The sequence below is a fragment of the Lytechinus pictus genome, chromosome 19, assembly GCF_037042905.1.
Source record: "Lytechinus pictus isolate F3 Inbred chromosome 19, Lp3.0, whole genome shotgun sequence".
Taxonomy (NCBI): domain Eukaryota; kingdom Metazoa; phylum Echinodermata; class Echinoidea; order Temnopleuroida; family Toxopneustidae; genus Lytechinus; species Lytechinus pictus.
In genome coordinates, this window is record NC_087263.1 from 3,497,501 (window position 1) to 3,513,246 (window position 15,746).

General features: G+C 36.4%; 1 protein-coding gene across 1 annotated transcript in view; it reads right to left on the minus strand.

Moving 5' to 3' along the window:
* Positions 1–7,352, minus strand: part of LOC129283012 (synaptotagmin-1-like) — a 16,239-nt gene extending 8,887 nt beyond the window's left edge. The window contains exons 1-3 of the mRNA XM_054918853.2: positions 5,415–7,352; positions 3,349–3,516; positions 458–631 (exon numbers count right to left, since the gene is read on the minus strand). Of these exons, the coding sequence (XP_054774828.1) occupies positions 458–631; positions 3,349–3,501 (327 nt within the window). The 5' untranslated portion in view covers positions 3,502–3,516; positions 5,415–7,352. The remainder of the gene's footprint in view (positions 1–457; positions 632–3,348; positions 3,517–5,414) is intronic.
* Between the last annotated feature and the right edge of the window lie 8,394 nt (positions 7,353–15,746).

Here is a 15,746-nt window from a genome sequence, read left to right on the forward strand (position 1 = left end):
TTCCTGAGCTCCATTGAGATCATCGAAAAGCACCCCAAAAAAATTGTTAATTTCCTAGTGTTTTCAACATTTTATTACGTCTAAATCAGGCCCTCGTAATCCCTGGCTGTGCCACTCCCTGAATAAAATTGCAGTCACAGAAAAAACCCTGTAATTCACCTTTCTTCAATACTTTTTGATCTGCGGATATTTGACATAGAAAATCATGCCTGTTTACGGTAGGCAGATTTAGTTATATGGGTCGCTTCCTGCAAGAAAGGACTTAGGGTAATTTTTACAATTATTTTTCTAATAATGCCCTTTTTAATTTGCTGATAATTGAGTTTTGCTTGAAATTTGGAAATAATTTCTGCATCAAAAGATACCCTACGATGCAATCTTTCAAGAATTGAAAGAAACAAAACTACTCATTAAAATAACCATAAATTCCTTCTTGCGGGGAGCCGACGATACTTACCTCTCCTCCTGGAACCTCAGCGCTCTGTAGATCACGCCATTCTTCAACAACACTTCCCAGGTCAACCTGACTCAGTTTGACCTTGACCTCCCCGATGATGTCATGACGAGAGAACCGGTCAAAATCGTAGATGGCAAACACAAGCGTCTTACTCGAAACTTCACTATATGGCACCTGTATGAAGACAAATTTAAATGCATTTATGAGTATAATCACTTTATGGAGTTCAAATTTCATGAATATCTAAAAGAATCTCCAGTGAAAATGAAGAGGGATTTTTGGCTAACATCTTAGATGGTGAACACTAGAGTCTTAGGAGGTGTTGCATGAAAATATTTGCAATCAATCGCAATTATTCTGTGGCAATTTTACGATTGATTGATCACTTTTAACTATAGAAAATCAGATTACACTTCTTGTTTCATGCTTGTTTCAATCGCAAATTTGCAATTAATTGCACGGCATATGCTTGATTTCAAGAACAAAAATAGACTTGCAATTGATCCAAGTTTCTTGCAACGCCCCATTACTTGAAACTGCACTGTAGGGAACCTGTTTAAAAACAAATTCAAATGCACTAGTTAATCACTTTCTGAAAAGCGTATGGCCCGTATTCTGAAGTCAGGTTTAACTTAGACCACGGTCTAACTCTGTACTAAAATTATGGGAAGCCAAGAAATCAAAAATTAAGTTTATATTTTATGTTTCTTATGTGTAATATTTTGTTTCCTTTTGCTTTCATAATGAAGAAAATACTTCAGTTATCATTCCCAGACAATTATGAACAATTTGGGTGTCATATGAGTTCAAAAAACTGAATGTTTACTGTTAGGGATTTATGCTCCAATTGGCTCTCCATACTTAAACCACAACTTTAATCCTGAGTTTAAGTTAAACCTGACTTCAGAATACGGGCCTATGGGTTTATCTCCCGTAATCCTGACAGAGCATTCTTTGTTATGCAATGATGTACATGATTGCCATTGGGAGATTCCATAAAATACATGTACAATACGTCCTGACCCCTTAAAGACCTTCCTGATATTTTGTTGTCTCTGTTCTTGAGTTCTTACGGAAACTTGTGAGGCTCTCAAACGATGAAGTAAAGTAAGAATGGGAAAAATGGGGATGAAACATACAAATGGGTTAGTTATTTTATGCTTATTTTATGCAATTACCCCCATATCACGCAATGTAGAGATAAACATTTTAAGGCATACATATCATGGATGTAATAACATTACTCTATACAGTTTGGGAAATAATCATTACTACGCTTTCCCATGAAACTCTCATTGGTTATGGTTCAATAGCTATTTCCAAAGCTGTTGATATATATTTTACAGGCCTCCCAAATCCCTCCTCAATGAAACTTTGTAAAGAAGGGGCACTCAAGCATGAATGACACTATATAAAAGAGCATAGCATACTATGCGGTATTGGTCAGTACTGGTCAGTATTGGTCGGTATTGGTCAGTAATAGGCAGGGAGAGGGAATGAATAGGAAATGTGTGAAATGGAAGCTGATTGACTTCTACAATAGAAAATGTCTATTGGAATGCATATATATATATATATATACTAGATCCTTACATTAATAATCAATGGGGCCTAATACTAAAAATGACTGACTTTCCCAGCTTCCAATACAATGGAATGCTGCAGTCACGTTTCTCCAACAGTGACGCGTCACATGGAAAATCTATAGCAGTTTTATGTAATTCTATATGAACCGATGTGTGAAGATATCGTGATTCAATTATTAAAACTGCTACATGTACTTCAGACTATCCATATCATAGAGTTTCGCATATTTTCTTCTCTTCACCATCATAGTCTGATAAATGCATCATCTCAATCCTCCCTTGGCCAAAATTTGCAGAATCCAGCAAAGAAATGTGAGCTATGCCCCGTCTTACAAAGAGTTACGATTGATCCCATCAATCGTAACTCTATGGAAATCCATCAGTGTCATAATTTTTTCTACAGGGAATTCGCACAATCTCCTTAAAACAAAGAGAATCACACTGGATCTTCAAGAGAACGATAAATGTATGAATGTACATCATATCCAGAAAATATTGTAAACAAATTTGCATTTTTAGGGGTTGACGTTGCTGGCCGTCCATAGCTGTGATTGATCGGATCGATCGTAACTCTTTGTAAGACGGGGCCCAGATTCGATAGATCAAAATAATCAGCTGAACCCTGAACATCGAGGTACCTACAGGGATCTCCATTTCTTTCTGTCATCCAATTGTAACCATTTAGTATTTACCACTGACTGTCAATACTGACTGATTTATAACTCTCTTGGTTTGCAATAAGATATGAAAGAAAAATTCTGATTGGTTCATGGACGGTGTTGTGAACAAAATACACATAGAAAAATGAACTTGATTGGACATTACTAGTTAGCAATTGTTTGCAACATTTGTGTTCTGGAGCCAAGGTGATGCAAGTATTAGCACCAGCCTCATTTCAAGTTCGGTGTTGTGGCTGGTGTAAAAATTAGCCTGACACCATCATCAGCTGTCAACACTGAACTTGAAGTCCCCTAATAAGGAATACTAGCACCAACCGAATTTCGTGTTCAGTGCTGTGACTTGTGCAAAACTTGGACTGGCACCATCATCGGCTGTCAACACTGAATTTGAAATCCCCTAATAAGGAACACTAGCACCAATTAAATTTGAAGTTTGGTGCAATGGCTGGTGTAAAAATAAACTCAACACCAGCTGTAAACACTGAACATGAAATCACCAAATAAGGAATCCGAGCACTAACCAAGTTTCAAGTGTAGTGTTGTGGCTGGAGCAAAACTTGGCCAAACACCCAACACCAGCCATCAACACCACACCTGAAAACACCAAAGGTGTCACTGTACAAACCTTGAATGTGAAGGTCTCATTGAAGACAGGATTGAGGGTCTTTCTGTGGACTTTGGTTTCATACTTCTTTTTCTTATCCGGCAAGAGGTAAACCTTGACGTAGGGATCCGATGTCCCCGAGAAGTCCATCCCAGGGAGCTCGGACGCTTGCATGACTCCAACATTTAGCTGATCAAGAGAGAAATGAATGACAGAAAGTATAAAGTTAATGAATATAAAGTAATTATTCCTCAAACACTACATTTTCTTATGCCCCCCCCCCAAATGGCAGAAATTTGCTGGTCAAATGATTATGAAAATAGTCTGTATTTATATACTTTAAGGTCTCCAAGCATCAGAGCTCAGAAGCTTGCATGACACCACCATAAATCTGATCTGGGCCCTGTTGCATAAAAGTTACCATTATGTTAACGTTGCCATCCAATGGTAACTTGCATGGAATTATTGATTGTGATTGGCTGATGATCATCGTTACCATGCTAGTTAACATTACATGGCAAAGTTACCATAATAGTAACTTTTATGCAACGGGCCCAGGAGAGAAAATACAAATAGAAAATATAAAGTAAATAAGTAAGTAAGATATTCCTCACACTGAAATTTTCTGATCAAATGATAACAACAATGATTTGTTTTTTATACATTGCTTTGTAATACACCGTTATGTCTCCAAGCACTGGCAACTCAAATGCTTGCATTACAACAACAGTTAGCCATAAGGAGAGAGAGAAAAAATAAGTAAATAGCATATTTCACATCATAATAATCAGGTAGAACAGAGCATGCTTTTCAAAATATCTAAACAAAAAGTAATTCTTTCCCAAACATGTGTAGAGAGAGAACGAACAATTGTTTTCAAAGCTATATGTACCTTATATGCTAATATGGCTAACTTCTTCATGCAGCCCATGGTACAAATGTTGTTAATTTATAGCTTACACAAGGTGAAACATGTTCCTTTTGCTTTTAAGGTAGCGAGACATGCTACAGACATCCTAAATACATGCAGTGAGCTGAATGTGCTGTGTTTTGATGTGGTCTACATCACTAAATTTAGGTATCGAGGTTCATCTTAACATAGTAGAAGCTGATGCTAATATCGAGACATGGAATATATTATGCATGTTCTAAATCACCGCACGAATACCTATATTCAAATCTGTGACTATGCTATCAAACTTATAAGAATAAAAGCGAATCTAATATCTAGTCGTGATGATGTCATAGCAATCGTAGGATTGGCTATGATTTGGAACTTATTTGGCCGTTACTCCAAAATAAAGGCATACAATCATACAAAATTGTTATATTAGTATTCTTTCAGTGAATTAGAACCTCAAATAAAAATATACTTTACTTTCAAACTTTCAGAAAATGAGAAAAATGGGATTTGTTAAAAAAATCGGATAGTGGACCAATTGTAAGGTGTGCGTTGGCCTTAGTTTAGAAACAAAAATAGGCGGTGCTGCACCATCCCGTGTTTGCTCAATCTCGAGATTTTAGCCCGATCGGCCCTCTTCGCGATTAATCTCGAGATTCAAGAAACCCCGTCTCCACCATCGCAAGAAGAGCGATTCCTGCTCGAGCGAAGCATCGATGCATTATGGTCTGACACCGTGAATAAATAATCCCGAGTGCGTCTGCACCTACGAATTAGCGCAATAATTCGTAAAATAGCGCGCTATTTTGCAAATAATCCCAAGTTGACTTGGGATTGCAATCTCGAGATTAATCCTATGAACTAGCGTGATAATTGCGTCTCCATTGCAAATAATCTCTTCAGATCGGGATAATTTGCCGGATCAGAAATAGCGCGCTAATTTGAAAACTCGGGATGGTGCAGACGGCCCTCTTGAGTATTTTACCCTCTGACAAATTTTTAATAATCCTAATACCATCTTGAAAAAAAGCCTACATGTACATTTTCTTCTTGGAAGTTGTAATCCAGCGAAAACTGTAGCCTTCCTAGCTTGATCTCAGACTTAACATACACCCCCCCCCCCCCCCATTATCCAGATGCATTGAATTTGAAATAATCTATAACCTTGATAAAAATAAAGACCTACCTTTCCTTCTTGGAAGTCGTAATCCAGCGAAAACTGTAGCTTTCCTAGCTTGATCTCAGACTTAACGGAGTCGGTATCGCCTTCCTCGTCCCCTCCGTTATCTAGATCATCAACATCAGGCTGGATCTACAGATATCAGAAGAAACAATGATGACAAAACAGGTTTTATGGCGTTGCAGAATCTCTCATTCGATAGTATACGAACATGAACATTTCTTAAATGTAGGTACTCGTAAAATGAATATGACATTGGCAATTAAAGAGTGACTGAAAATGGCAAATGATACCAGACAGGCTGGAGTACTTCTCCCAGGAAATGGAAGACATACTTATTCATTGTGTGCTGACACTGCATGTAGGCAAGTTTTAATCAAATCTATATTTCAAAAAAAATTAAAGTGCTTCTTTTACAGATATTTGAATGAAAACCTCAATACACACTTACATATTTAGTGTTTCATGAAGCCGTTCATAAGAGTTACGTATGACTTCATGAATGCACAATGGAGTTTTTCCAAAATTCCAACAAATTCTTCTTGTAATAAAAGATTTTATCTTTTTAAACTTTGGCATATCGACTTTGCACCAGTTAACCTACCATGTGCTAAAAAAGAACCAATCAAAAATATTTTGCCTATTGAAATTGCCATTGCAATAAAGATACTAAATTTTGTGGAGTTGCCATATTCCATGCATTCATAAAGTCATATTCGTAAATTTACAATAACGTTTGTGATTTATATGCAATAAAGATACTAAATTTATTGCCATAATATATTCCATGCATTCATAAAGTCATATTCGTAAATTTACAATAAGGTTTGTGAAACACCCCATCCCACTCCTCTGATCAGTGTCATCTGCACAAGTTAAAACAACACCCAAATGCTGCATTACCACCTCTTACCAGTGAAAGACACACCCACATGTTCAACACTGCTTCATATATCCCAACATATGAACAGATGTATTTAATATCTGCATATATCCATCACATAATTTGTGGCCTGCAGACCAACAATTATGTTTGGCAATAATGTTGGCATTTTAACCTTTATTGTGAGTGTATAAAGCCACCTTGGCTGGGCAATATATCGGGTTTTAATGCATAATTCCCGTTCTCTTCGGAACCAGACTGCCAATTTGATAGCAACATTAGATCCTCATGGGCAACAGAGCGATTCGACACTGCAGGCATACAAGATTTCTGTAAAGGTCATCTTCCTTAAAGGTCATATATCTGGGCGGTACGATGGGAAACATATCAGCAATGTGGTCTTATGGTATCTATTTACAGATGCTTTCTGCATATTATGATAATTATTTGAAATGCAAGAATTATCACATTAATTACATTTGTTAAAAAATTAGATGGTTTCGTTTGAAATAGCAAGGTTTAAATTTCCGATACAAATTCTACATGCTACTTGCATACGTAGAATAGCAGAAGACGTTAATTTAAATGCTCATGAATAAAAATTATGCTTTTAACTGCATGAATCTCTTGTTCATTTCAATGTTTTCTAAACATTTCATTGATCTTCGTTTAATCCTTTAAATTATTATGTTTTTATTCCAACGGTTTCATTCTCCTTTAAATTTTCAATTCATTTTTTGACCAAAATCCACTTAAATATCCACTTATTCTTTTTACAAGGATTTCACAAAGCTACAGTCTGTATGAATGATATTTGTACTTTAATGTAATGGTCTCAAGCCACTCCCTACATTGTACAGTTTCTTAACACGGTTATTCCTCAATCTCTCTCCCTCTCTCCTTTCTTCACCTCACCTCCTGTAGCTCAGATTGACTCATGATTCAATGAATAATACATTAATGGTATTCATCACGTCACAAGTATATAGAATGTGTCATTTAATTTGAAGGAGTCAACCTGGAAATTATACTTCACATTTGACAGAAAGCTGGCATCGTTCTTTCTGTCTCTTTCTCTCCTCAAGTCATATAGTAGAATGTGTTATTTGGATGGATTCCATAATCAGAAGATACATGTACAGGTAATTGGAAATTTAAATTGTTGACAGAGGTAACATCATTCTACACTTTTCTCTCCATAATGCTCCATTTCTTTCTTTCCTTCATTCACTCTTTTCTTCATTCTTTCTGTCTTTCTTTCTTTCTTTCTTTTTCCCACACCTGTGTTCATTCACAATCAGCCACTCCACTGCCACACGCCCCTTAACACATCGTGCTATCCCCCCCCCCCCGAAAAAAATGAGGCATCATTTTTCTACCAACCCGAACCCCTTATACTCATCATGTATCCTGATTCATATCACCCCCTCACTCATCTTTTCTATTTGATCCCCTCATCCCCCCCCCAAAAAAAAAAGAGGAAAAAGATGATGCATCCTCTTCCTTTCATCCCGCTTGTACTCATATCACCATCCCTCAGGCCCTCACTCATATTGTTTTTCTCTATCAGCCCTTCCACCCCCCTCAGTACTCATACGCCCACCCCCCCCCCCCACATACAAGCACTCATCAAGTAGGGGCCAGTTCATTTTGTCCTCTCTGTATGCCTCCCGTTATCGCTCTCTTTATCTCGTCATTTTCCCTATCACACATTTCTTCGTTAACAACCCATCCACTCCTCCAGTCCTTCACCATTCCTTCCATACTACCTTCTACCCTGGTAACTCCTTGCTTCTGCCATATGTTCGTTCTCATTGTACATTACACTGCCATTGCACAATGGCTCCACCTGTCTAATGTATGCATAAGTACACTGTCGGTATTCCATAATATTTGCTCGTAAACATTCTCATTGCCTACTTGCAGCTCTATTACAATGCACCCAACAACAAAATGAGGTTAGCGGATGAACTGGAAAGCTATAGCAGAAAACAAATCCCGATCATAATCCATGCATGCGGAAATAATTATTCTGTCAATAAACTGCTTTGTAACACTTTTTTTCTATAATTGTCTACATGTATGTATCTCAGAAGATATTTTAGGTCAGAATTGACCACCTTCTTCCCCTTCCAAACTGGGGGGGGGGGGCAAACCTATACACTGTAACACACACACACACAATGTCCATTAAATGTTTCTTTGATTAGAATTATGATGCCTGCAGCTAATAAAACAGAAAATGAAAAAGAAAAATCTTCAGATTTTTATTTTGGGGGGAGGCGTTATAAGATATTTTTTTATAGGGAATGTTTTTATATTTCTGTGCAATGGCCTTACATATTCGTGAAAACTGAATATACAGTATATTGAGAAAAAAACAACATTAAAATATACGTTGTGGACCTAACCGCCTTTTAAAAACTATTTTTGTTGCAAGTTTTACTCAGCAAGAAATAACATTTCAGACTGCATCTTCCATGTAGTATGTGCAGTAGTCTCCATTTTTTAGTATAAACATGTGAAGTACTTTCTACAATGTAGGTGTGTTTTTATATTGTCAATATTTCTTCACCATTCTGAGCCATTTTCCTGCGCTATTATAGTCACAACTCAACTTTAGCTTAATGTTTAACTTTACAAAAGGGTCAGAGTACTTAAAATTCAGAATAAAAGCTATTTACATCTAGAATATAATATGGCGATTCTGTTGACAGATCACTCTACAGAAAACCCACATGAAGGCCAGTGACGTGTACAATGAAAGGGCTTTCTCAACCAGAAAATCTATTCATATTGGGTGTTTTGGTTCAATTATAACCTATATTTTGGAGACTGTGGAGTGTGGACCATGCAACTGATGGTCCATGCCATATCCTATTATATCCCTAATCTGACTCTTGTTTGAATTTCTTTGCAATATTGCTGCAGCATTTAATTGTGTGAGTTTGGGTTGATAAATGTTATTATTACCTATAGCATTTTAGTATCTGGAGATAAATGTCATATTTCGCTTGCTACTTTCAATCCGAGACTCACGGGGTAAACATTTGCCATGTTGCCCTCCGCCCCGTGCTTTGCCCATAAGTATACTGTACAAAATATAGGGGGCAATATTGGCCATTTATCTGCTAAACATGTGCGCTTGCGAAGTAGGAGCCGATTACAATCGCAAATTTCAGTATTTGCGAAATCTGGTTGGAATCAGTTCATGAACGAACGCATTGTAGATAATGCGCGGCGCGGCCAGTTCATACACATTCCAAGCTGATCAGACCTAATAAGCGCAAGGTTTTTACGCGTTTACTGTATGTGCGTGCCATGCATTATGCGTGACTGCGCGGTAACAATTTACATCACAATTGCTGAGCAAGGATCAATTCGCCAAGTTCGTGATTAACCCGACATTAGAAGTAGTGACAGCCAAACAGGCATATAAACTGTTCCAAATTATAGCTTGAATTGCACATTATACAGCTGTAGGTAATAATGATAATACATGTACTGACTGGCCCTTCTTTCAGGGAAACATCAAATATATTGCCCTCAAAAGGACCATATTGCCCTCGCCTAAAGGCTCAGGTCAATAATAATAATGGTCAGATTTTGTATCTATTACAGGGCATATTAACACATAACAAATAGTCTCTATGCACTTGAGAAAACAAATGAGAGGAAGAGAAGTGTTGATGAGTTCATCTTATTTTGCAATTGATTGCATAAAAAGTTCTTGCAACTATCCCATTTAGCCTTTATTATAACAGATATGCTAGCTTCATTTTAAGAATCTATACCAATCAACCATGTATTTTGTATGGATAATAGAGCATGATTGAAGAAGCCCACCGGACCCACCCCCCTTTCATTGTCTGATACATATCAAGGGAATTTCATATCAAAACTTTTTTTTTTCACAAACAAATCAAATACTACTGTGATCTACATTCCGACTTGTTTATCAATAGTGTTCACTGAACTTGTGCAAGTGCATCTTTAACCCACCCCTCCCGTACGTAAAGTTCAAAATTAATCTTCTTTGTTCGTCAAATTGGCAACAACCATTAATTTCCTACTCATTTTAATACTTAAAATAAATAAAGTATAGATAATAACATATGGATAAATTTACTGAAAATTGCCAACAAATTGGCAACAACGATTAATTTCCTAATTATAAATACTTTGAATAAAGTATGGAAAATAAAATATTGACAAAAAGTTTACTGATAAGTTGCCAATTTGCAGATCAAATTGGCAACAATAATTCATTTCGTCAAATTGATTAAACAACAGTGATCTTTATAGATGTTGTGTTGCCAATTTAGAGTGTGTAATGCTTATAGCTCAAGGTAAACAATTTTTATTTGGGAATGGCACCACATACAATGGTATCATTTCTTTCAGTATATTTTTCTCTTTCTAAATATATTTCATTCATTCTCTTGTAAGAAATGTGCTCCCCAGGGAGTGGAGATTGTACAAACTTCATGCTGGGCAAGAGAGATGTATGTCTGTTCACTGCTCAGACATTGTTTCAATGAAAGTGACACATAATAGAAGCAGAATGTACTGCTTATAAAGCATGTGCATATATGTTGAAACACCATACTGTTATTTTCAGTTTCAAAAGTTATGATTCGACCAGACGTCAAACTAAATGTCAAATGAGGCTTGGTTATCATTTTTTGTTTAGTAATTAAACATTAATCTACATTTTGTTCACTTCTCGCTAATGAGAAACATGTCAAGAGGAGTGAAATATACATAATGAGGCTACAAGTACCATATGGTTATATGTTACCATGCTGTAACCTAGTCTGCAAGCACAGACTCGTATTTAACACTTCAACTATTAACAGGTCTAGAGTGAAGACTAGACTCCAACGAGTCTATTTGTGTCAAATAGGAGCCAGCCACAGTATGTGAATCTAGTCTCACTAGTTCAGACTCTGCATTATGCACTATGCGAATTGCGAAAACCAATGGTCTGTGCCTGGAGAGTGCAGACTAGCTGTAACCCGTCCCACATTAACATGTTCATTCATTCATGTGGAAGATTTTTTAAGTCGTCGTCAAACATTTGATAGCCCAGAGCTATTGAGAAAAATATATAGACTGCAAAATGTATGTTTAATGCTCCATGTCTGCAAATTATACTCAACTAAATATCTAAAAATACACACTAGGTGGTTTCAAACCGCCTCGATCACAAGAATCCCCGTTAAATTACGAGAACTTTTTTAGGCTGAAAAATACCCATTAATTATTCCTGCATTCACACCGCCCTGAAACATACCCTTTCGGGATAAGTTCCTGAAGTTAAGAGCATGCACAGTATGGTCTGATAAGCAGGCAAGGCGCGAGATTCAAAATCACTAGCCCAGCAGCCACCCACGGCGCCGCACCCAACAACACGCTGGGCTAAAAGTTCCCGTAATTTGCTTTCACATCGCCAAAATACCTGCGACCTTGGAAAATTCCCCACGAAAGTTCTCGTAATTTTGCCAAGTACCTACTATTTAGCAGGTATTTTCTTTCGGGGAAATTACGCGTAGTTTGCTTTCACATTACCAAAATACCTGGTATTTTCTGATCGGGGTAAATTTCCCGATCAGAGAATACCTGGAACTGACGAACTTCGAGGCGGTCTGAAACCACCTTCTGGGATATGTATGGTAGGTACATGTACATCGTATCTGACGGAGGCTTTCAATTTTTTCAATTCAAGTATTTCAGAATTGTGATTAGTATGGAAGAGAAGATGAGAATAAAAGATGTATGTATGTAGATCCTGTTTATAAGGAAAATTAATGTTGTGCTTCATGTACCATGGTTATTATAATAATTCTCACAAGGAAGATAAGTTAATATTATTTGTAGGAATCTATCGCGGGTGTGTCGCGGTCTCGTGGTTCTGATGCTTGCCTTTCAAACAGAGGGTCATGGGTTCGAATACTAGCCATGGCATGTTTTCCTTCAGCAAGAAATTTATCCACACTGTGCTGCACTCGACCCAGGTGAGGTGAATGGGTACCCGGCAGGATTAATTCCTTGAATGCACGAGCGCTGAAAGGCAGCTTGAGCAAAGCCTGGGTATAATGTGCCTCGGAATAGAGTGTTTCTAGATAGATGGCGCTATACAAATGCCTATTATTAATATCAATATTATTATCGTCTTGATCCAAGTTTATTCAAGGATTTAGGTAATGAAATCAAATTCACAGTCCCACCCACTCCATTTCCTGTTGTGTATATTGTACAAACATATTGCTACACCTACAAGTATGTACTCTCAGCTTGCATGTACCGTATGAAATATTTTCCTTATTCTTCATTATTACACAGTTGCATTCTGTATTAAACAATAAACCTCAAGAATTACGTACATCAGCAACATTACAGTCCCACTGAACTCCTTTCTACGTTACCCACGATACATACACACTGCGGCTTGACAGCTAAAAGCGTCTCCTCTTCTTCGTCTGTTGCCTCTATCACTGGGGATAGTTTCTTGTCCGTAGACTGCTTCACGTACTTCTCACGATATTCCCTAACTCTACTTGAAGAGTCTCTCTTCTGGCCTAGCTTTTTCCCCGTAATGGACCTTTTAATATCCCTATATCCTGTTATAAACTATGGATATTATTTGAAACGAATTATATACACTGCCACACACAAGTCAAACCAAAGCCTGTGGAATAATAGATGCCATGGCATGAAGGTGAGGGCGTTAGTAGAAACTATTTCCCTGGTATTTATTTCAAGTAATATTCCATACATTAGGAGAGACATATGGTGTGATATTCTCATAGATGCTATAGCATGTCCAGACTAAACAAGAAAGAAACAAGAAATTTAGTCCATTCTTTCTATGGAATGCTGAGCGTAGATTTAATCTTTCGTTAAATTCAAGTTCACAGCTAATTTGATTGGATTTATTTATTTATATTTTTTTTGCTTACACAACATCAGTAATGTTCAAAGATATTGTAGTGAAAAGTTAATCGAAATTCAATAAATCTGCACAGTTATTTATTGATAATACATGTATTCTCATCCAAAATAAGACGCTTTCAGTGCAGGTTCAAAATAACATGTACTTTGTGAATGAGTTTTCAAGTGGCACTCCATAATGAAATATGGTCCAAGTTTAATATACCAGAGGTAACTATCAAATGCTATGAGAACATCACCCATGGATATCTAAAAATGCATGAACTTCTAACATAAAACTTTGGCAAATTAACATGCAGTTTGAATCATTTTGAATCCATAGATTGAAATTATTTTCAATACAACTCATGCAAGTTTGTATTATGTTGAAATACCAAAATAGGTCAAACTTGATTTGAAACAAAATAAATTTAAAATGGAATAGAAATCAGGATAGATGGAACGGCTTCATAAATGAACATTTCTTCTGCTAAAATATAAAAATACCTCTTTTCAACTAGGCCTAATCTGAAAAATATGTTGGGTCAAAACTTTGAAATAAAGGGAAAATAGTGAACTATTCAAGAAAACCTATAGATTAAATTACACGCATACATTCGTAATTCCGAAGCTTCGTTATTCCGAAGGTTCGTTATTCTGAAGGTTCGGATTTTCCGAAGGTTCGTTATTCCGAAGGTTCGTAATTCCGAAGGTTCGTTAGTCCGAAAACGAAGTGAGGTTCGTAATTCCGAAGGTTCGTTAATCCGAAAACGAAATGAGGTTCGTAGTTCCGAAGGTTCGTTAGTCCAAAAACGAAATGATTAACGAACCTTATTTCGTTTTCGGACTTACGAACCTTCGGAACAACGAACCTTATTTCGTTTTCGGATTAACGAACCTTCGGAACATCAAACCTTATTTCGTTTTCGGATTATCAAACCTTCAGAATAACGCCACAAATGTTCGGATTAACGAACCCTTTTACGTTTTCGGATTAACGAACATCGAGGTATAGGCAATTTACGTGTTTTGGAATTACGAACCTTCGGAATATAAAGAACCTTCGGAATTACGAAGTGTAACCAAATTACATGTAGATGAATAATTCAAAATCCAATTTAGGACATAACGGAAGAGTTTTTGTAAAACATGAAAAACTGGCATTTGAATTGAATGCCCATAAAAAAAATAATTTTACATGAAAATATTTCCAAATGAAATATTCAAAATCAAAACAAAAAAGAATCATTATCAAATTTGTCCCAAATCTTTGTTAGTTATGAACTTGTATTTAACTGAATGACAACAGTCATTGAACTCAAGTAATCAATGAACTGGTATAAAATTCAGAATTTAAAATGCTTTTAAAAAAAACATTAGAAAGGAGGTGTGTTTCATAACTTGTTATTAATAACAATTGCTAAAAAGACAAATTTGTAGCCAACAAATCAAATACAAGAGTATCAGTAGCTTAAAACAGATGGCTGTAAGAAGCCATTAAGATAATAAAAATAAAAAGAATTTGAAAAGCAATCGAGGTAGGTTTCACAACTTGTAATCAATGACACATATTATGACAAAGTTGCTGCCAACGAATCAAATACAAGGATATCAGTAGATTAAAACAGCTGTCTTGAGTGAGCTATTGAAAACAAGGTTGTGAAACATGGCCCTGATCTACTTTAGATATGAACTCTGTTATTCATGTAAATTCTGAAAAAAATTGCATCAAGCAAAAACGATAAATTTATGAATTATTGAGATATAGCAATATCATCTAATATTGTATGTATCTGATTAACCCATTTTATCAAGAAGTGTTTGTAAAGGCTTAACACATACATGTACACCCTTTACCTACACATATACTGTCTAACGCCTACAGTGTATCTGCTATGTATAATACGAGTAGCCTATGTGTTCTTGATCTATAATGTACTGTACTGTACATGTAGGGCAGTGACAGTGCTCAAGGCTATTCCTATCATGGCTTATGTAGCGTGGCAAGCTGGTGAAGCTATGTAATAAAAACCCCGGGAATTAGTAATATATAATTCATGCAATCTTGACCTCTCCTAGTAGTTTTCATCCCAGACCCAGTTTAACATGATGTACTGAATTATACATGCATGTACACACATATAATGTGTACACTTATCTCCTCTGTAGGGCCTATATTAAATACTTGATCCGCAATGTATTATGTTGGGCAGTGATCAAGTTGGTGAAGCTTTGCAATAAAACCTGGGAATTAGTAATATTTAATTCATGCAATCTTGACCTCTCCTAGTAGTTTTCATCTCAGACCCAGTTACATTTTTCTGAATTATTACACACATGTACATGTATAGCTACATGTATGTACTTGATCTGCAATGTACAATGTACATGTATGTTGGGCAGTGACCAAGCTGGTGAAGCTATGTAATAAAACCAAGACATTAGTAATAAATAATTAATGCAATTCCATTCCATTCCTTGTTTTTATTTGGCAATATGTCATGATTGACTATTTTTGCCAC